Source organism: Meles meles, chromosome 6 (assembly GCF_922984935.1).
Source record: "Meles meles chromosome 6, mMelMel3.1 paternal haplotype, whole genome shotgun sequence".
Lineage (NCBI taxonomy): Eukaryota > Metazoa > Chordata > Mammalia > Carnivora > Mustelidae > Meles > Meles meles.
Window position 1 is genome coordinate 110951312 of NC_060071.1, and position 22605 is coordinate 110973916.

The following is a 22605-nucleotide window of genomic DNA, read 5'->3' on the forward strand; positions in this document are numbered from 1 at the left end:
GGATCAGAAGCCTGGATATTGTAAAAATGTAACATTATGTTACATTACATTAATATTGGTTTAAAATATTAACAAATATTGCCCAACCTGATCTATAGATATAATGCAACTCCAGTCAAAATGTAAACAGGTTCCTTGACAGACTGATAGAAATTCAAAGGGCCCAAAATAGACGCAATCTTGATAAAAAGTTGGATTTATACTACTAACTACAAAGGCTTATGTTAAAGCTGCTAATTAAGAAAGTCTGGTTTTAATGTGAGGAGAGACAAGTAAAAGGAACAGAATAGAGAGTATACAGATCTACATACATATTTATGATGTATTTGTGCTCTACATATGATTTATGCAAACATGCCATTACAATATAGTAACGGGCAAAGACTGACTTTTCATTAAATGGTGCTAATTAACTGGACAACCTTATGGAAAAACATGAATCTTGACCATCCTCTCACAGTGAACACATGCACACACATGGACTCCAGATGCCTTTTAGTCAGTCCTAAATGTGAAAGGTCAAACAATAAAGCTTCTGGAAGATCACGGGAGAAGAATTTCTTCATGACATAGGACTTAAAAAACAAAAAAGAGTAGGTTGATAAACTTGACTTCATTATAACCAATAAATTACATCCATCAAAAGACAGATCTGTACATAAAGACTGTGCATTTACAGTGTATATGCTGTTCTGTATCTGTGTGATATTTTATAATAAAAAAATTAAAATAAAGTTAGCATAGAATTTCAGGTCATCACTGAGCTTGCCTATTACACCTCATGAGAATTCAGACTGTCTGCCACCAAGAGTCCAGTGGAAATAAGGAATGGGTCAGAGCCCCGATTCCTTTGAAGCAGTCAATAACTTGTACTCATGGAGTTTGGCTGAGGGTTATGGATGAAGGGGAAACCCCTCTGCATTCGCCCCTTGGAGCAAGGAAGTCATGCCAGCACAGGGATCCTAGGTTTTCCAGACAGCTGGGGGGCTACAAACTATGGAGCTATTTTCTGAAACCTGCCATGTAGCACCTCCAATAGGAAATAAATAGAAAGGAAAAAGAATTCCTTTGCCCTGAGAATGAAAGACAACTTTAAAGACCAACCAACCAACCAACTTTGTCTAGTTTCTGTCTTTCAGCATCTTCACAACTAAAAGAACCAGAGCAGGTCTAACCTGGAGAAAAGCCATCCCTAATGCTATTAACTCATAACCCAAAGTGGAAAGAATTTAATTAGCTCAAATCATTCTGGAAGAGAGCTCCCTACAATGTTTTATGTTCTATTTGCATGTAATAACATATTATGAGATGTTACTTATTTAGCCAAGACCCTTTGGTTGGACTTTAACTGTATCTTCTCGCTAATTTTTCAACTATCATAATGAATGTTCTACTGAATACCTTGTGGATAAAATTTGGTTTATACCAATGATTATGTACTTAGGATATTTCTTTTAACCTAAGATTTAAAGTGTCCAGAGATTTCTCTCAGGGGCAAAATCTGACTCAAACACTTCATGACATTATTAAGTGTAGTATAGGTTGTTGGACTTTACAGGTACCACACAACAGTAAGGAGGTCCCTTTTCTTTTTTAATAATTCACACAAAAATATCCATTGGTCTGGATATTTCTAATGTAAAATAACCACAACCACATGACAAGTTACCAAATGATTCATTTTCACACAGATAACATTTGCTCTTTCATATATTTATAATACTTTGGGATAAAGTAGTTTTGGAAGGGGATAGAAATCTTTAAATCAATTACTATCAATGACCATGACTATTATTAATTCATGAAAAATCTACTTTGGGAAAATTACACATTTTTCAAATATATTTAAAATATTAACCAAGGGGTTCCTGGGTGGCTCAGTGGGTTAAGCCACTGCCTTCGGCTCAGGTCATGATCTCAGGGTCCTGGGATCGAGTCCCACATCGGGCTCTCTGCTCAGCGGCGAGCCTGCTTCCCTCTCTCTCTCTGCCTGCCTCTCTGTCTACTTGTGGTCTCTCTCTGTCAAATAAATAAATTTAAAAAAATCTTAAAAAAAAAAAAGTAAGGGCGCCTGGGTGGCTCAGTGGTTTAAGCCGCTGCCTTCGGCTCAGGTCATGATCTCAGGGTCCTGGGATCGAGTCCCGCATCGGGCTCTCTGCTCGGCAGGGAGCCTGCTTCCCTCTCACTCTCTCTGCCTGCCTCTCTGCCTACTTGTGATCTCTCTCTGTCAAATAAGTAAATAAAATCTTTAAAAAAAAAAAAAAGTAAAATATTAACCAAAAATGAATTACAACCTAAAAGTCCCAATTTCCATCTTCCTACCTGGAACATTCATGGAACATTCTCCAGAAGAGATCACATCCTGGGTCATAAATCAGGTCTCAACCGGTATCAAAAGATTGGGATCATCCCCTGCATATTTTCAGACCACAATGCTCTGAAGCTAGAACTCAATCACAAGAGGAAAGTTGGAAAGAACTCATATACATGGAGACTAAATACATGGAGACTAAAGAGCATCCTTCTAAAGAATGAATGGGTCAACCAGAAAATTAAAGAAGAATTGAAATAATCCATGGAAACAAATGATAATGAAAACACAGTGGTTCAAAATCTGTGGGACACAGCAAAGGTATTCCTGAGAGGAAAATGTAGTGATACAAGCCTTTCTCAAGAAACAAGAAAGGTCTCAAATACACAACCTAACCCTATACCTAAAGGAGCTGGAGAAAGAAAAACCAAAAAAAAAAAAAAAAAAGGCCTAAACCCAGCAGGAGAAGAGAAATAATAAAGATGAGAGCAGAAATCAATGAAATAGAAACAAACAAACAAACAAAAAAAGAACAAATAAATGAAACTAGGAGCTGGTTCTTTGAAAGAATTAATAAGATTGATAAACCTCTGGCCAGACTTATCAAAAAGAAAAGAGAAAGGACCCAAATAAATAAAATCATGAATGAAAGAGGAGAGATCACAACCAAACACCAAAGAAATACAAACAATTATAAGAACATATTATGAGCAACTATATGCCAGCAAATTTGACAATCTGGAAGAAATGGATGCATTCCTAGAGACATATAAACTACCACAACTGAACCAGGAAGAAATAGAAAACCTGAACAGACCCATAACCAGTAAGGAGAGTGAAGGAGTCATCAAAAATCTCCCAACAAACAAGAGCCCAGGGCCAGATGGCTTCCCAGGGGAATTCTACCAAACATTTAAAGAAGAATTAATTCCTATTTTCCTGAAACTGTTCCAAAAAATAGAAATGGAAGGAAAACTTCCAAACTCATTTTATGAGGCCAGCATTACCTTGATCCCAAAACCAGACAAGGATCCCATCAAAAAAGAGAATTACAGATCAATATCCTTGATGAACACAGATGTGAAAATTCTCACCAAAATACTAGCCAATAGGATCCAACAGTACATTAAAAAGATTATTCACCACGACCAAGTGGGATTTATTCCAGGACTGCAAGGTTGGTTCAACATCCGCAAATCAATCAATGTGATACAATACATTAATAAAAGAAAGAACAAGAACCATATGATACTCTCAATAGATGCTGAAAAAGCTTTTGACAAAGTACAGCATCCCTTCCTGATCAAAACTCTTCAAAGTGTAGGGATTGAGGGTACATACCTCAAAATAATTAAAAAAAAAAAAGAAAAAAGAATTACAACCTAAAAGTCCTAATTTCCATTTTCCTACCTGCTTTATCTTCTGCAAGAATTCCTCTTTTTCAATACCAGATGAATCTTCCAGTTTTTCTTTTGTATTCACAAAAAATTGTCTATGATCAAAGGAAGCCAAACAGATTCATATTAGGGCATGTTTTCCAGCAAAGCCACAATTATTTATGATACCAGAAACTTACAACCCCCATCTTCCTATGCAACACATTTATTGATATGTTCATCAAAATAAGCAAAAACTTCTACTTTTGATGAATTAATACATTCTGTCTTTATTAAGAAACAATTATCAGACACTTGTACTCTGCAGTTCAAAGTTGTTAGCCTCATGGAAATTACACTCTAGTGAAGTACTCAGAATATAAGCAAGTTATCAAAGTAATAATAATAATAAATTTCAGATAGTGTTAAGTGCTTTAAAGAATACAAAGTAGAGTGAAGAACAGAGAAATCCTGAGAGTGAGAATGCTTTCAGACAGATGGTAAGGGAGGGCCTCTTGAGATGACTTGTGAAGGACCTGAATGATGAGAGGGGGCCAGATAGGTGAAGATCTGGAGTTTTTCACATAGAAGGTACAGCCAGTGATAATATTCTGAGGCAGGAACAAGTTTTGCATATTTGACGAGGAGAGGATTATGAGAAGGCTAGAGAGGTAGACAGAGACTAGATCATGTAGGGGCTTGAGGACAAAGTACAAGTTCAGAGAAAACTGGGGGAGGGTTTTCTTTTTAAGCAGAGGATAGACATGAACTGATTTCCATCTTATAAAGATGACTCTGGCTACTTTAGTGGAGAAAGACAACAGTACAGGAAGATGGACGATGCAGAAGGCTACAGCAATCGTCCAGAAGGGAGAATCGTAGCTCAGACTAACATTGTATTGGTCGAGTCAGTAAGAAAACAGTTGGATTCAGGATATATTCTGAAGATAAAGGCAACAACACACCTTGGGATTTGGCTGGCATCTGAGTTGGGTTAGGTTAGCTGGTTAGTTGGGTTAGGGTTAGGTAGTGAGGAAAACAGGAATGGTGGATAATGCCTATGTTTTCCCTGGAGTAACTAGGTAAATGGTGAGATGGAAGACTGAGGCAAGAGCTGTTTCAGTGAGGAGGGAAATTAAGAGTTCTGTTTAGGACATGTTATGTTTGTGATATCTAACAGATATCCTCCAACTGGAGAGGTCAAATAAGCTGTAGAGTCTAGGCATTTGCGACTCAGTGCTGGATATATAAATTTGGGACTTACTGGGGTACAGAGGGTATATAAAGCCATAAGACTGGATGTATGAAGGGTGAGAAAAGAGAAGGGCCAAGAACTCCAAAATTCAGGGTCAGAAAGAAGAATTAGAACTAATAAAGGGCCCGGAGAAGGAGCAGTGTATTGAGTGACATAAAGGACTATAACGTTTGGGAGGCCACAAGAAGGAAATATTCAAGAAGGTGGAAGTGTGGGGATATGGGTGGCTCAGTCAGTTAAGCCCCTGCCTTCGGCTCAGGTTATGATCCTGGGGTCCTGGGATCGAGCCCCAAATTGGGCTCCCTGCTCAGCTGGAAATCTGCTTCTCCCTCTCCCACTGTACTCTCTTGCTGTCTCTCAAGTAAATAAATAAAATCTTAAAAAAAAAAAAAAAAAAAAAAAAGAAGGTAGAAGTGTGTCAAATTCCATTAGGAATTCAAGAACTTTAAGGAAGAGTCTAGATCATTACAGTTTGGCAGGATGGAAGTCACTGACAATCACGACATCTGAAATAATTTCAACACTTTTAAGAGAGCGTCTCTATTTTTCATAGCCTCTTGCACTGCAAAGGCAAGTATGTACTCTGGGTCACAGATGACGTGTCACTTACAGGCAAGATTTAGCTTCCAGTCCCCCACTTCCTAAGTGCTGAAAACCAGCTGAATGGCAAAGATCATACCCATTTAGAAAGGTAGGCACTGGTTTGCCTTCATGCTGCCAACACATCACGTTGGACATCAATAATAATGAACAACGTTTAGACTATCGATGACTCCTGTGGACTTGTGGTTAACTTGGATTACTCTTAACTGTCCCCATACAGACGGCTGAGTGACTTTTGTTTTTCCTTCGATATTTGGACCTCAAAATATGTAACAAGCTTGCAAATTAAAGATTTCACGGAGGAAAAATTAAAGCTTATAGATTAATAGAAAGACGAATTTGTGCAAATTATTTTAGTTTCTTGTATAATTTGCTCTTAAAAGAGTATTATAGACTATTATAAAACCATACTGTTTTGACTCTTCGAATCTACCAAGCAAGATTTATGTGCCTTTTCCCACCTCCATGGACAGAGAAAATGAACTAAAGGAGAAAAACAAAATGAATGCAAGAATTTTCCTTTAATTTGCTTGGTAAATTTTAATTTGCTTTTAAATTGCTTGGTAGTAAAGAGGAAAAAGTTTTATTTAAGAGGAAATCGTTTTATTAATAATCTAAAACTTCAGTTTTATTTATTTATTAATAATCTAAAACTTCAGTCACCATATTAATCAAGCCTACTTTTCCTCAGGGAGATTCCATATGAATGAAAACTCTTGAAAAGCTGGAATTGAAAAAAAAAAATGATGTGCCATTAAAAGTAGATGAGTGAGAGGCAGCTGGGTGGCTCAGTCAGCTGAGTGTCTGCCTTTGGCTCAGGACATGATCAGGTCATGCGTCCTGGGATCGAGCCACATCAGGCGCCCCGCTCAGCAGGAAGTCTGCTTCTCCCTTTCTCTCTGCTGCTCCCCAGCTTGTCTCTCTCTCAAATAAATAAAATCTTAAAAAAACATAGATCAATGAATCCTCATTTATTTCCTTGAATATATTTAAAACAAATTAGCTAACATGAAGACTGCTTATAAATAAAACTGCATCAGTGTAGCAAGGTTTTTAATCATAACTCTTAGAAATAAGAGCTAATCTGTATCTTCCTCCATGATTACTTGCTAGTTTTTCTTTAAAATACGTATGAACTAAAACTATTGAATCACTTTCAGAGAAAGAGTTTTTTTTATTCTGAGTTTTTAATTGTAGTATTACTTGAGCTTTTATACTTATAAATCTGGTACTGAGTATAAGGATTATTGCTTATTTTATGGCTAGATATTGGTAAAATGGCATTTTTGTGCCATTGCTGTTTTAAAAGATATAATTTTAATTACAATACACGTGATCCTTGTAGGAATAAGCCATACTATAATAAGATTCCACATGGGATCCACGTACTTGGGGAATCTACCCAAGTCCAAAATCTGTCTTTTAAACCATCAGGAGAACCCAGGGGTAGGCCTGGAAGGCACATTTGTACTATAAGACCCCACCTTCCTCGTCAGAGCTGGGCCAAACACCTTCTGAGGAGAAATCTGGGAATTCTCCTGGGAGAAGTCTGCAGGTCCATCTCCATAGACAGATGGACCTGCGACAGGTAAACTCAGAGGGTTTGGAATGGCCATGCTGAGCCGTAGGCTCACCAAGGACAGGACACTGCATGTAGGTAAAGACAGAATAAAACACGGAAGCAGAGACTACGCACACTGGGGTGTACAGATTTCCTCAAGTTCAGGGTCCCAGTCCCATGGGTCAAAGTTTTTGCCCTGAAACTTCCTTGTATTTTCTCAGTAAGTTCTGTAAGTCCCTCCTCGACTAAGAACAACTGTCATAGCCAGGGTAGGTGAGTCTTACAGAAGGTCCCGCCAATACCTTCCCCTGGGAGCGTATTTGTTTGTAGGGAGTCAAAGAGTCCCTCCCTTTTCCCTAATGACTGCCTCATCCTCCTCACTTTTTTTTCTCTTGTTCATCTGGAAGATTGGTTAATTTCCAAATGAAGAGGTGGTTTTACAAAGCTATCACAAATTTCAGTAAATTAAGAGAATATAGTTTTCATCTAATATAAAAGATTTTTTTTTAAAAAATGAAAGAAATGCTTCACTAAAAAATAAAGTATCAAACTTACATTTTATCCTCCAGTATCTTACAGGATTTCTTAATTTCTTCGAGCTCTTGTTCCCAAAGTCTTATTGATCCTTGTAGTCGTGCTATCTCTAAATTGTGATCACTAAGAACCTATTGAAAATTCATGATTTTCATGATTTCAAATGATGGCACTCAATTTTTACCAAATGATTCATGACAGTGTTTGATTCACTAAATACTCATGTAAACCCATTCAACTTTTACATTGGGGGTATCCTTTAGCTAAAATAAAAAACAATTATTAAAATCGTTTCTTCATAAAACAAACCTGGGTAGAAATAATCCTGAAATCATCAGGAAAAAAACCAACATTTTGGAGAGAGCCCAACCCAATATAGCAGTGAGAATGTGAAAATTATAAAAATAACGTTCAAAATAATGAATTCATTTTGACTACCTTAAAAAAAATCCAAACAAATCTCCATTTTCATAATCATCATCAAAATATTCTACAATATTAGAATGAGGATTAAAAAAAAAGTTAAAACAAATAACTTTTGAGAAATATGCTTATACTGAAGAGAATTTTTCCCAATGTTTAATCAGTATTTCAGAAATGCTACAGTTGGGTACTGTGATAAAATGTCAGCATGATTTAAAAGGATGAAGTATGAACAGAGAAAATTCATAATGAAACATTTTTACAATGCAGTTTTGGAATAAAGAAAAGGCAAGGCAGGGGCACTTGGGTAGCTCAGTCAGTTAAGCATCTAACTCTTGATTTCAGCTCAAGCACTGAACTCAGGGTGGGGAGTTCAAGCCCTGTGTTGGGCTCCACGGTCAGTGTGGAGCCTACTCAAAAAAAAAAAAAAAAAAGGAAAAGGAAAAAGGGGAGGCAAACATTTATAGAGCCTTGGTGTGCATTTCAGCTGTGGAGAAGAATGGAGGGGAGAGAGAGTTGATCAGACAAATTCCCCTGCTCCCCAGTGTGGAGTGACCACAGGCCGATTGGGTAAGGCCATCTAACCCTGACCATCAGTGTGGACTCAGAGAAACACCTGTGGGGAGCGCAGAGGGGCTCCCATTCTTACCAGGTGAGACAGGTGGCCAGAAGCTTCCCACCAGCTGTTTCTTCCTCTAATGTACCCACATGCCTCCACTACTGGGTCATAACTAGTTTCAGAGTCGACAAGGGTCTGTCATCCTAGAACTGCCCTTAACACGAGCACAATGTCTAAAGGATTAGGGGCTGTATGCTGAGGACCCGTGAGGCCCCACATCGGGCGCACCTTGCCTTCAGTCCTCCCTGCCCTGGACATGGGAACTACCTTGAGAATCACACACGATTGGCCTTTTCTGGCAACATCACCTCTGCCTGACCGAACTACGGAGTTGTCGAAATCACGGGCAACCCATGAAGGTTAATCTGAGATTCCCTGCTGTCTCAATCCAGAGCCAAAATGGGTTTTCTAATCTCAGTGGGTAACAACCTTAACACCTACCCTGACCAAATATAAAACACTCAGCTCATAGCCTTATTGGCAGGACCTCGTTTGAGCTCTAGCCCTTTGAAGTTGGCAATGTTATTACCCCATTTTACATGTGAGGAAACTCCAGGTTGGTAGAGTTACAGATTTGAACCCCAGGTCTCTGTGATAGTCAAGTTTGTGCTTGAAGTGCTGTTCTCCACTGGTAAGGTCGGTCGGGGTGGGCAGGTTCACTTGTGGGAGGTGGAGAGGACACTGGAGGTGAGTTTATGCTTGTCACCTTCCAGCCTTACAGAATGGTCCTACAGATTTTGGAGGACAGGTTAAGGAATATATACTGTGTCTTCCCAAGCTGGGTTGGTGGAGTTCCTTAAGATTTTGAGGCCCAAACCAGAGACAGGAGCTTGGGCCTGCAGATGAAGACTATCTGGTGTAACCCCTGTATTCTCCTTTGAGCTTCGCCTCGCTCATGCTTCTCTATCTACTATTAAAAAACAGATAAAAATCTTTTCAAAGGCAGACATTGGGGAGAAATTTTTATGCTACTCATGTTCTATAAATTGCATATCATAATAGACACACTGTAACTAAGACGATCAGAACCACCCTATAAAAAGTATAATGGAATTAACTGAGTATTGTGATAAGAAGTGTGATGTTGCTGGTAAAAAATGTGATGGCTGTTGCCCCATACAGTTTTCCCAGTAGCTCTCAATACAGACAGAACACGCCAAAGACTCATTAATTCGACTCACTGTGACAGAGGATTGGTAGGCGTTTCTGTTTTAATGAACACAGAAGGGATATTATCATTTACATCTCCCATTAAATCACCTTCATAAGCTTCCATTTTCTTTAAAATAAGGATAACGGTCATGAAACATTTAGGAGTGCTGGCTTTCAATGAACACTATCAATTTGAAAAAACAGAAGAGCAGAACACCTTAGAATGTTCTAATTCAAATAGTCCCCTTTTCATATCAATGCTCCTGTGGCCAATGTAAATGAAGAAACTAAACTATTTTATTATCATGCATGCACAAGTAAGGAATTTGCCTGTGCTTATTCATTTGGGGATGTACAAGAAAGGAATTTCACGGAGATGTGGCCTATGGTTTTGTATGTATTTGGTCAGTTCTGAGTGCATTTTAAAAAATTCATTTTTAGTACGCCTGGGTGGCTCAGTCAGTTAGGTGTCTGCCCTCAGCTCAGGTCATGATCCCAGGGTCCTGGGATTGAGCTCCACATCAGGCTTCCTGCTCAGCAGGGAGTCTGCTTCTGCCTCTGTCTTTGCCCCTCACGCCCAGTTGTCCTCTCTCTCTCCTCTCTCTCAAATAAATAAATAAAATCTTTTTAAAAATTCATTTTTAAAATATTTTGGTCTGTCAAATGTAATCTGAACCTAAGGCATTCCAAACTTCCTTCCTGGGACCATATTCCTGAAGAAGAAAGCACAGTTGCATTACAACACTTCAAATAAAATGTCAGAAAATGTTAACATGTCAAAAACATCCTCTTGGAATGGCATAAAGATGAGTTAAAATTAACTCCCTTAAAAAAAGTACCCGCTATTGGTTATATTTAACACAGTGTATATCTAGGTGCCTTGGACAGGCTTGAAAAAAACATTGCTTATTATTTCTTACCACTGTGCTGGTCGTAACTCTTTCTTTCATTTTTGACTCTTGAAGTTTTAATGTATCCAATTCTTTCCTCTTTTTATAAGTCTCCACTCTCTTAAGTTCACAGGATTTTCTGTATCTCTCAATCTGTAGTGGTAAACATGATAAACCAATCAAAACACTTGAGAACAAAGTTCAGGGAATGTTTTCATTTTGTTAATCTAATTCAGACTCAGTCTAAGTATACCATTGTTCATCTGTCAACAACAGAAACACACCCTGTCTCCCCCAAAAGGGTTTGCTTGTTTTGCAACATCACAGGAAAAATAGTGAACTATAAGGAATAAACTATAATTATAAATGTTGAAACAGTAAATTCATAAGAGCAATAAAACAATGATCATTAATAGCAGATTCTAAAAGCAAACTGCCATGGTAGCAATCTACTAGTAAAACATCATAGCAATGGCCACCAGATTTACAGGGTGCTAATAAGATCAGGAAAACCAAAGAAAAAAAATGATGAATGATCTGGAAATCTAAATCCCCTCCACTTTTATTTTAATGGAAAAGAAAAGCAGACTAAAAGCGGAGTAAAAATCACTGAAGACTGGGCAGCTCACAGTCTTGGACAACTTCTTCCTATTCTACCAAGATCGAACATATTGTGATTACTTGTCAGACCCAAATCAAACACATCGATGCATTTGTCTGGCAAAATGATCGAGAACAAGGTAATAACTGAGTAATAAAGCCTGAGAAAGCATATTCAACTCTGTACGAAAGAGTTATGAAAGCATACATTTGGGTGGCTTGCTGTCAAAGACACTGCACCCAAAGTGTCTTAAGAATGAACATGATCATGGCTAATTAGCTCAGCACCAGGGCACTATTGCAGAGGAATGGAATTTGGGGATTAACACATTTTGTTGAAAATCAGAATTCTGTGTTCATTCTTCAGCCAAAGACTTCTCCCAAGGTCTTGTGGCCATAGACATCATATTGGCAAATTGTTTTGTATGAGGGGAGAGCTTACAAATTTGAAGACTCAGATAGCTGTAATAGATTATTCCTTTCTCATAGGAAGTAAAGGAAATTAACAGGCTGTTACCCCAGCCTATCACGTGCCTTCAGGGAACACTGGTGGGCGCTACCAGGTTGTGAGCCCTAGCCAATTTTCCTGCATGACAGTCATGCCCATGCCTGTCTCAGAGAGGGCAGCGCAGGGACCCAGCTGCAATTCTCATCATGAGCTAGGCTGCCACACATAGGGGAGAAGGAAGTCTGCTGGGAACACCTCCCACGCAGACAGCCCTGCCTCTCCCGGGGTAACAGAAGCATAGCAAAGAGGAACCATCACAAGCTACTCTGATGGTGAATTTTAATTAACATAGCCTAGCAGACACCAAGATGTGGTAGTCATTCCCATCCACTTTCCCCAAATTGCTAGTCTCAAAATAATCTTTTCTGTTGCAGCCCTTGGCTCTGCCTATGCCTTCTGCAGGTTGCTCTGTTCCAATGCATTTATTTGGAGCTGAAGGCTTGGCAGGGCAGAACTCCCTGGTCTTGTCCATAGAGACATGGCCTCGGAATGGTCAGAAGCAACGAGATACCACGAACACAAGGTCCTTGTCACTGTAAGGCTGCCTATGAGCAAAGGGCCACCCCAGTGTTAAAAATCCCATCACTCATATTCTTTCCCATGACCTGAGATGCTAGGACATGACCAGTGTGTACCCTAAGGGGCTCCAGGGTGCTTGTGTCTCTGCCCTATTCCCATCCCACTGTTCACAGGAAGTACTGCGTGAAACGCTTGTTAGCCTTGAGAATTTCCTGCCCAAGATTCTATACAAATGTTTTTGGTTTTGTTTTTTTAAATGAATCATGCCACTTACCTCTTCATTCAATTTTTGTTTTCTTTTCAAAAATTCCTCCTTTTCTTTTTCCAGTTGTTCCTCTATTTTTTTGAGATGTTGTTTTTGCAATTCAATTTCTTTTCTAGTCAAGTGTATTTGGGTGTAGGTCTCATTGACGTAAACAGTCGTAGCAGCTTTTTCTTCCATCGCGTGGTTGAGCGTCAACACTACCTCTTCATGCTTCTTCGCCAGCAACGCTTGCTCTTTACTAGGAGAAAAGGATGGTTCGTGGGATGTAAAGTATGGTTTTTAGGAAAGGAATTTAGAGTCTGTTTGCGGAGATAAACACCATAAAGAGGGAAATTGTAAGAAACACTTACTTCAGAGGTTTTTGTGATCTCTTAAACTTGGTTGAGAAGGAAACACAAGGCAAATGTCATTCTTGCAACGGTTCACTGCTGTGAAAGTTTTATGTCGTCCTGACTCACCCCACCCGGCCCATTCCTGGTAGTAACTATGGGATATTTTGGTCTAAAGTATGCAAGGATTCAAAAACAGTTTCAAGCAGGTGAATGGAATGTGACCAAACAAATGGATTGATAGGTTGCATTGCTCTAACTATCTTATCCTGAAACACGCAATCGATCCATCCCTGCCAGTGCCCTGCAGGGAGGGCCCAGGAGAGGGCTAGCCTTCCTCTGGTGGACAGGAGTCAAGGGAGGAGTGTGTAGAATCTGTCTTCACTGTTCAGAAGGTGCTTGAATTCTCTTATCCTCTCCCAGCTGCAGCCAAATATGAGTTCAAGACGAGACATTAACTTCACCTCTCTGTTGCTAGCCACATCATTCTGAGGAAGACCTTATGATGGTGAGAAATAGCTACCCAGGGCTAACAATGCAAAATGCGAAGGACAAACAACTGGCACCATTTCTAGATTTTTCCTTTTTTAAAAACTTCTACAACATTAAGAGCTTTTTCCTTTCTCTAAAGACTTCAGTTGTTTAGGGGGATTGTGTGCGAAGCCTCAGGAAAATGGAAACAGGTTGTTGGTTAAGTTTATTTTCCAGAAGTCAGCTCTACCACGGAAATGCAGTTAAAAGCCCAGGCTAGAGAGGCTGGGTAATGGGTGCTTTGTGGGTCTAGTAGAGAAATGATGGCGTGTTTCTAAGAATGAGTCAACCTAAGGATTGAGCAGCCTCAGTGGAACTAAGCAAAACAAGTCAAAAAAACAAAACAAAACAAACAAACAACAACAACAACAACAACAACAACAAAAAACCCACAAAACAAAAAAACCTGACTAGGTGTACTTAGATGGGTTGAGAAGAGAGAACTCAGACACTGAACATAGGACCTAAGGAAAACCTATGCAAAGAACTTGCCTTTTGTGGGGGACTGTCCAGGAGAGGACCACCTGGCATCTTGGTGGAAAGCTTTCTTTGAAAAATGGATGCAGGGGCACCTGGGTGGCTCAGTGGATTAAGCCACTGCCTTCGGCTCAGGTCATGATCTCAGGATCCTGGGATGGAGCCCCGCATCGGGCTCTCTGCTCTGCAGGGAGCCTGCTTCCTCCTCTCTCTCTGCCTGCCTCTCTGCCTACTTGTGATCTCTCTCTCTGTTAAATAAATAAAATAAAATCTTTAAAAAAAAAAAAAAAAGAAAAGAAAAATGGATGCAATGACATTGTAGCTGGGTGACAGCAGCTCATCAAGCAACCCACCTTATGCCTGGCATTCGCCTTTCCATAAATATTTCTCTAGAACAGGGACTCTCCAGGTGTGGTCAGGACCAGCAGCGTTAGTATCACCTGGCAACTCGTGAGAAATGCAAATTCTTACTCCTACTCCCTACACCTACTCAATCAGAAATTTGGGGTGCCAGGGAAAGTTCTAGTAATTTAGGTTTTAAGAAGCACTCCAAGTGATTCTGATGCATCCTCAAGTTTGCGAATCGCTGGTCTGTACAGGGGTGCTGGTGCTGGCCAACTGACCTGAGTCTTCCAGCCTGGATATTATCTTCCTTTTTATCAGTTTAGGAATTGAAAGCTAGTTCACCCAGCTATCTCTGGCGATCGTGGCTAGTTGAATCCACATTGTGAATCCCTACGAGGGGTTAGCGTTCTCAAGCTTAGGTGATCACAAACTTTCTTTTTTAAGGCGCATCCCCCAGAAAAGGTGTTTTGAGGCCCTAACTGGGGAAAGACATGCCTGGGCCTCGAGGTCACCACCTAATTCCTGACACATTGATAGCACGGGCACCCAGCAACCTCCTGATCACTTCAGCTTCCCAAGATTTTTTTCTTTCATGGGGGCTCTTTCAACATTTCTTCCTCTGACAAACTGACATTCTGATAGCTATGCGTTAGCCTTACAGATTTGCACACAATGCAAGTCCTTCTTAAGGTTTTGTTGGTTTTCCTTTCAGAATAGTCTCTTCCTCCCTGAGCTGCATAAATTCAAACTTGCAATCCTCATTTTACAGGTGGAGGAAAGGAGGCCCAAGGGGTAAAGTCCCGGTGACACAGCTGAGGAATAAACGAAAGAAACTAACAGGCATCAGAATCTGAGCTAAGCTACAGGCGGTTATATATATCATCTCATTCAATTACGGATAACATCTGTAACTAATTCTCTGCTAGGAACCAAGCCCAGCCTCAGATCTCCAGCAGTTTATAGCTAAATATCTTTAAGAAACTAAACTAGGTACAATGTATCTGGTTTGATACTGTATTTACAATACGATACCCAGTCAGATCTCTTGTTTTAGTGGCTGAGGTTTGTAAACTTAACTTTAGTAAAGTGGAAACCGAAACCACTGTGTGCCTTTCCCTTTGGAGGGGGCATGTGATTCACACACAGTAGGAGCTGCTGAGAAGCTGGTTGGCCTCTGAAACTTTACAGGTCTTCGGACTGCAGGGGTTGAAGATTTTTTGCTCTCCTCCCAGCTCTGGGCGGCCGTCACGCCCGCCTCATCAGCCAGGGTCATCTGCTCCAGGTGATATCTACCTCCTACTTGGCCCGTACCAGCTCAGACCAGAGGACAGGCCCCTTAGGACAATTTTCTGACTCCAGCCACAGATCCCAACTCCCGCCAGTACTGAATTATAAAAATATATATATATACATACCCTAAAGCGTCATTAATTCTTTTCAGATCAAGTATTCTCATCTTCAGAGACTGTATGTCATCACCCATCCTTTTAATGTCCATCTTTATTTGATTTATCTCAAAAAGATTTAATCTGCGTGCATCTCTGACACATTCTTAAAAGGAAGCAGAAAATTATTTGAGAAATGGCACACTTGATACTGAATTTCCAAATCATGAAAAAAGATAGGTCTTCCTTTGAAATACTCTTTTAACTATGTCCCTGTAGCAGGGGCCTCTTACCCCTTTGGGCCGCCTCAGTTTCACTGATCAGTTCTTTCCCCTACTTGAGCTGCTGCTGTGGGGACCAGGTTTGGATGGGCTCTCAATGACGTCACACTGGTGTGGCCTGGCAGCACATCATTCCTGCTTATTCTTCCCACTTCTCACCGGCCGTCCAGGACCTCCTTGTCCCCTCTGCCGTGGGACTTCTTTAAACATACACACCGGTGTACGTGTAACCCAAAGTGTGGGAGTTGGGCCAACAGTGGACCCATGAGGGACAGGAGAAGACGGAACAGTGGGTCTTGGAGCGTGTTCCCGTGCTTAGGGACTTGCTTGCAGCGGCAGTCAGCTCCCTGTTACACCCCATATCCGCTCTCCCTCCTCCTGCTTTGGTCTCCTTATGCTGCCCTCCTCCCCCTTGGGTTGTGCTCCTGAGTTCTGGGGAACTCGACGTGTTAAAGAACTAACTATTCCTCAACAAATAACACATCAGTGTAATCACGTAAGCCTGCAGAGGTCTACCTCAGCGTGCGATAGATGGAGAAAAGTATTTTTTCATACCGATGTTTAGAAGGTACTGATTACCCATTTCTACACCAAAAATTCTCTAGAAACGAGCTGGTAGTGCCACCTGACGGAGCGAAGTGATTTCTCGAAGCTACTTGTTAATTAAGTTCGTTTGTTGTTGCTACACTTCCCAAACTTTGATGACTCAAATATGCATATAAATCACCTGGGGATATTATTGAAATACAGATCCTTTTTAAGAATTTATTTATCTGTTTTAGAGAAAAAGTACAAGAGTGTGCATGAGCGAGGGGAGGAGCAGAGAGGGAGAGATAAGCAGACTCCATATGGAGCCCGACATGGGGCTCGAACCCAGGACCCCAAGATTACGACCTGAGCTGAAACCAAGAGTTGGATGCTTAACCGACTGAGCCACCCGGGCGCCCCAAAATACAAAATACAAATTCTGATATAGTAGTTCTGATATAGTAGAATCTAGAGATTCTGCATTTTATAAAAAACCTTTAGATGCTGCTAATGTTGCTGATCAAGAATCATACTTTGAGTAGCAAAGTTTTTAATGCAAGACCAATTAAATTTATGTGGTTAAGTATTCAGTAGGTATCAAGAACCACTTTAGCTAGTATGCTAGTATGCGCTTTTCCTTCTAAATATTTTTCCTGATGATAAAATTAAGCCAAAAGAGTCTTAATTCTGCTTTCAGCACAAATTCTTCTAAGTCTTTTTTTTTCCCCTGTATATAGAGTTTATTTTCTTTTCCCTGGCACACCACACTAACACCATGCATCTTGTTTTATAACTGACTCTATCATTCCATGTCTAATTGGGAGATAGAAATCTTATAAATTAAACAGGGAAATTTTAATATAGAAAATTAGTAAGCCTAAGAGACGACTAGAGTAATGAGGGATTGGATCGTAAGAGAGAGAAGGGAACTCTAAAGGATTCAGGGCTGAGAAGAGTTTGTTTGAGGAAACAGCTCCTCCAGCCCCGAGATCCAGGCCACACTGGAAAGGGCTGTGGCTCATAGGATGGCAAAGAAATTCATGAGATGCTGGGCTAGCAGAACTCATGGAAATCAAGGGGTCCTGTCCACAGGGAGTTGCTACACTTCAGATCTCACTGCAAAGCCATCTGAAGAGTGCTAGGAAAGCTGTTCAAGGCGATGCTTCACTGGTAGCAATCCACCATGAAGCTGCCCCAGGGGGCCTGGAAGAAGTTTCAGGTTAAGGTGGGGGTGGGGTGGGGGGGATGGGGGGGAAGTCCTGGAGGAAGCTGCCCTGGGGTGGGGAGGGGTACTGGAGGAAGCTGCCTCCGGGGTGGGGAATGGACCTGCCTTGGTGGGGGGTGGGGGAAAGCTGCCAGGCTCTGTGGGAGCCTGACAAGCAGCAGCTGTGTGTACCACAAGCCCTGGCCAAGCTGAGCACCCTGGGGCCAGAAGGAGACCCCCTTTTCCCTCCAGTATCCTTCCAGTGCCCTCTCTTGACAAAGCTCGACATGGTGCTGGCTGGTATAGGGGGTAATAACGGGCCCAGCTCTCCTAACAGGCAAGGAAGGTAGATTTGGAACTGCAAGGCAATATAATGGACAAGTGGAACATCAACTTAAAAAGTGATTCGTTGGGGCGCCTGGGTGGCTCAGTGGGTTAAAGCCTCTTCCTTCGGCTCAGGTCATGATCCCAGAGTCCTCGGATCGAGCCCCACATCGGGCTCTTTAAAAAAAAAAAAAAAAAAAAAAGTGATTCGTTGTTGTTGCTTTTGTTTTTTTAATTTAGACCCCTGGTGGGGGAGGGGGAGGTTAAATGGCAGTAGCTTTGGAGCTCTGAGGACACTTGGGAGTTGTTCTCCATTGAGCAAGGGAGGCAGCCCTTTCTATTCTTCACCGGGACTGCTCCCTGAACGAGGGACGCACCTGAGGAGACAAGGGACCGAGGGCAGTGTCAAGCTTTTGTAGGCTTTCCTGTAGAGGACCTGAGCTGTGAGCCTCAGCCAACGCTCCTGACCGCAGGGGAAGTGAAACTGAACGCTTACCCTACACCAAATACCAAATGTAACTGGAAACAAATCAAAAAACCTATGGGGCACCTGGCAGTGGGTTAAAGCTTCTGCCTTCCGCTCAGGTCATGATCCCAGGGTCCTGGGATCGAGCCCTGCATCGGCGGGGGGCCTGCTTCCTCCTCTCTCTCTCTGCCTAGTTGTTATTTCTTTCTGTCAAATAAATAAATAAAATCTTAAAAAAAAAACAACCTAAATATCAGAGCTAAAACTATAAAACTCTTAGAAGAAAAATAGGAGGAAATCTTAAAGACATGGGATTTAGCAATGATTTCTTGGATAGGACACCCAAAGCATAGGCAACAAAAGAAAATATAGATAAAATGGACTACATCAAAATTTAAAACTTTTGGGGGTGCCTGGGTGGCTCAGTCGGTTAAGTGTCTGCCTTCAGCTCAGGTCATATTGTCGGGGTCCTGGGATTGAGTCTCACTTTGGGCTCTCTGCTCAGCAGGGAGTCTGTTTCTCCCTCTCCCTCTCAAATAAATAAACAACATCTTTTTAAAAATTTAAAACTTTTGTGCATTGATAGTCAATGTCAGATGAAAAGGCAAACCATGGAATGGGTCAAAATACTTGCAAATCATCGGATACAGGGTTAACAGAGTCCATGAGGAAGAATTCCCACAACTCAAAAAAAAACAAACAACCTACTTAAAAGATGAACAAAGGACCTGAATAGGTATTTCTCCAAAGAAGATAAGCCGATTACCAAATAAGCACATTGAAAAAATGCTCAATATCACTAGTCATTAGGGAAATGCAAATTAAAACCATGATACTAATTCTTACCCATTGGGATGGCTGTATCTAAAAAAAAAACAAGAAGAACAGAAAAGAACAAAGGTTGACAAGAATGTGAAGAAACTGGGATCCTTGGGCATCACAGTGGGAATGTAAATTACTGCAGCCGCCAGGGAAAACAGTATGGCAGTTTCTCAACACTTAAAAGTACCATATGACCACACTGATGAGGGAGCAGGAGGCTGAGGACGATGCAAAAGCTGGCACCTTGCACCCCCTCTCCACCCGCTCCCCTCGGTAATATGTGTGACATTCCTCAGGCACCCCTGGCTGAAAAACTAAAAGAAAAACAAATAGTTAACTTAAAGTGACCACAGTCCTGCAAAACAGGAGTCTCCCTCCATCTACAAATACCCTAGTGATTTACAACATAGAAGTTATCTTATCAATAGCCCAACTTCAGAGATAAGTAACTCAAGCCCTAACACCGCCCTCCCCTCCATAAAACTGAACACGGCTGAGGCTGAAGGAAATGTACATAAAATTAAATTTCTTCTAAACCTAAAACTCACTGACAAGGATGCTTGATAGGAGGAATGTGACATTCCACCAGGAAACCCAATTGTCTTCATGTTAGTGCCTCATTAGAGGGAAAGACAGCCTTGGCTTGACAATAACCAGGCCTCCAGTATCTTGACAGTCTTCTTGACTGTGACAGTCCTTCTGAACACCCCCTTTGTCCTCACCTACCCAACTCCTGTGTATATAATCAGCCACTCCTCAGGATATCAGGGCATCATCTCTTCCTGCCCACGGGTCCTGTCCCGGTGCTTTAAAAAACACCTTTTTGCGGCAGAAACATCTTAAGAATTCTTTCTTAGCCGTGGGCTCCGGACCTCGCCCCACCGAACTTCACCTAGGTTCTAGAACTTCATCAATACGATCCAGCAATTTCCTCCTGTACATATGCCTAAAAGGATGGGAAGCTGGGACTCAAACATATATTTGCATCACCGTATTTATAACAGCTTTGTTCACAATAGTTGAAAGGTGGAAACAACCCAAGGGTCTGTCAGTCAATAGATACACCAATAACCATATACACATACAATGGGATATTGTTCAGCCTTAAAATGAAGGAAAATTCTGACACATGCTATAACATGGATGAATCTTGAAGACCTGCCAAGTGAAATTAGCCAGTCACAAAAGGACAAGTATCATATGATTCCGCTTATATGAGGTACCTATAGTCCTGAAACTTACAGGGAGAGAAAGTAGAATAGTGCTATTTAGGTGAGTCAAGCTGCCCAATTTAATTAAATAAATACCAATTTGGAATGGGTTGATCTATATATCGTTAGTCTATTTAGATACTAAATTATATAAATTCAAGTTTTATATATAACATTTCCACTTAAAATGTAAAGGGAAATTATTATGGATCGTGTTTGTGTTGTGCACTCTTTCTAGCTATGTTTTGACATGACCTAACTATTAAATGTGTCTTCCTACAAGTAGTAGGCTCTATTTTCTTGTAAGATAAACTAAATTTCTATGGTTGATAACCTTAAAAGTACCTTCCAATTCTCGGCCAATAATACTGGGAAGAGTTTCCAGTAGAAAGTATAGTCTGCTGAGTTCCATGCTTTCAATTTCCAGGAGATCGACTGTGGCTTTTCTCATTTCTTCCTGAAAATAATGAATTACGTATTTAAAAAGTTAAGGCATTAAACTAATAAAATTGATTTCCTAAGCAATACCCTATTATAAATATTTTTAGAGATTAAACTTTGATTTCTGTTCAACACCTTCTGCTATTTTTATTTGGAATAGAAAGTGTGAAAAATCACTCTTCTATAATCAGTTTTTAAGATAAGACATCTTTTAATCTCTGCTCATTTTCTTCTCAGAAATTATCTTTTCTTATGTTTCTTGTATGCAATTTCAACTTAAAAGGAGAGACTCCAAAAAAAAAGGGTAATGCTGAGGAAAAAAGCTGCTTAATTAAAAGATGGAAAATGCCTATAAAAATATGTTTAAGTATAAAGAGAACAGTATTTTTTTATACATACCCACAAATCCAAACAAATAGTCTGGTGGGGATTTTTACTTTTTTTTTTTTTTTTTTGGTGGGGCTTATTTTAAAAAAGGAAAACCATCCAAAAATCTGTTAATGGTAAATCATCTCTTAAATAATTGGTTGTGATGGCTATAGTTCTTTTTTGACCTGAGAAAATGCCATTATATTTTATGGGTCATAAAAAGCAGGTTACTTCATTATATATATAACATGATCACGTTTCTATTAAAAAGATTTCAATACAGGCATCACCTATCTCCTGGAAGTAGAAAAGACATTCATTAAAGAGTTAATTATGATTATTTTAGGGTGCTGAGAGCATGGTGGTTTTTACTTTCCGCCTTTTACTTGTCTATTTAAAAACTTTTTTTTTAAAAGAAGGGTAAATATGCTGTGCTTTCAGAATGACGAAAATTAATTGCTTTATAAGATGGAGGGATTTAGGGGCGCCTGGGTGGCTCAGTGGGTTAAGCCGCTGCTTTCGGCTCAGGTCATGATCTCAGGGTCTTGGGATCGAGTCCCACATCGGGCTCTCTGCTCAGCAGAGAGCCTGCTTCCCTCTCTCTCTCTCTGCCTGCCTCTCTGTCTACTTGTGATCTCTCTCTGTCAGATAAATAAATAAAATCTTAAAAAGAAAAAAAGATGGAGGGATTTATCGCTAAGAGATTTCACAGCTCATATATTACATGGAGACATACTAGATACTTCAATAAACCACACTAAATATCTTGACCCCTTCAAACCCAGGAGGAAAATAAAACTCAAAGAACAAAGCAGAGGAAGGTTTCCACAGGACCACAGTGGCATCACACACACCAACTCCCAGGCTTTACATGTATTCAATTAACCGGAATTATAGAGTGTAACGCTGTAGTCTACATACTCATGTACATATAATCACAGAAAAATATCAAGGAGATGAACTTCTTCAGCAGTCTGTAGACTCAAAGTCCTTTAGAGGCATGTGTCTACATTTTTAGGTACTGATATGCAGTTGATTCTTCAATATTTTTAAATCAGATGAAGAGACCACCCTCCGGACCCCGCTGGGGAAGCATTGTAAATATCATCCAGGGCCACGTAGACACACCTGACGCTTGAAAAGGAAATTCTTTAACGATTTCTTTGATGGGGCCCAGTGAGCATAACAAAGAGTTGGTTTGTGTTCACTGACCAGTACTGTGCTTCAGTGGAATAGGTACCAAGTCATCTCTCAGCAGTTATGTAAGAAATTGCTT

At 40.4% G+C, this 22605-nt stretch overlaps 1 protein-coding gene across 1 annotated transcript in view; it reads right to left on the bottom strand.

Moving 5' to 3' along the window:
• CCDC175 (coiled-coil domain containing 175) overlaps positions 1–22605 on the bottom strand; it is a 71980-nt gene that overhangs the window by 46617 nt on the left and 2758 nt on the right. Inside the window, exons 3-8 of the mRNA XM_046009926.1 lie at positions 20865–20976; positions 15714–15849; positions 12626–12854; positions 10755–10877; positions 7662–7771; positions 3722–3803 (exon numbers count right to left, since the gene is read on the bottom strand). Of these exons, the coding sequence (XP_045865882.1) occupies positions 3722–3803; positions 7662–7771; positions 10755–10877; positions 12626–12854; positions 15714–15849; positions 20865–20976 (792 nt within the window). The remainder of the gene's footprint in view (positions 1–3721; positions 3804–7661; positions 7772–10754; positions 10878–12625; positions 12855–15713; positions 15850–20864; positions 20977–22605) is intronic.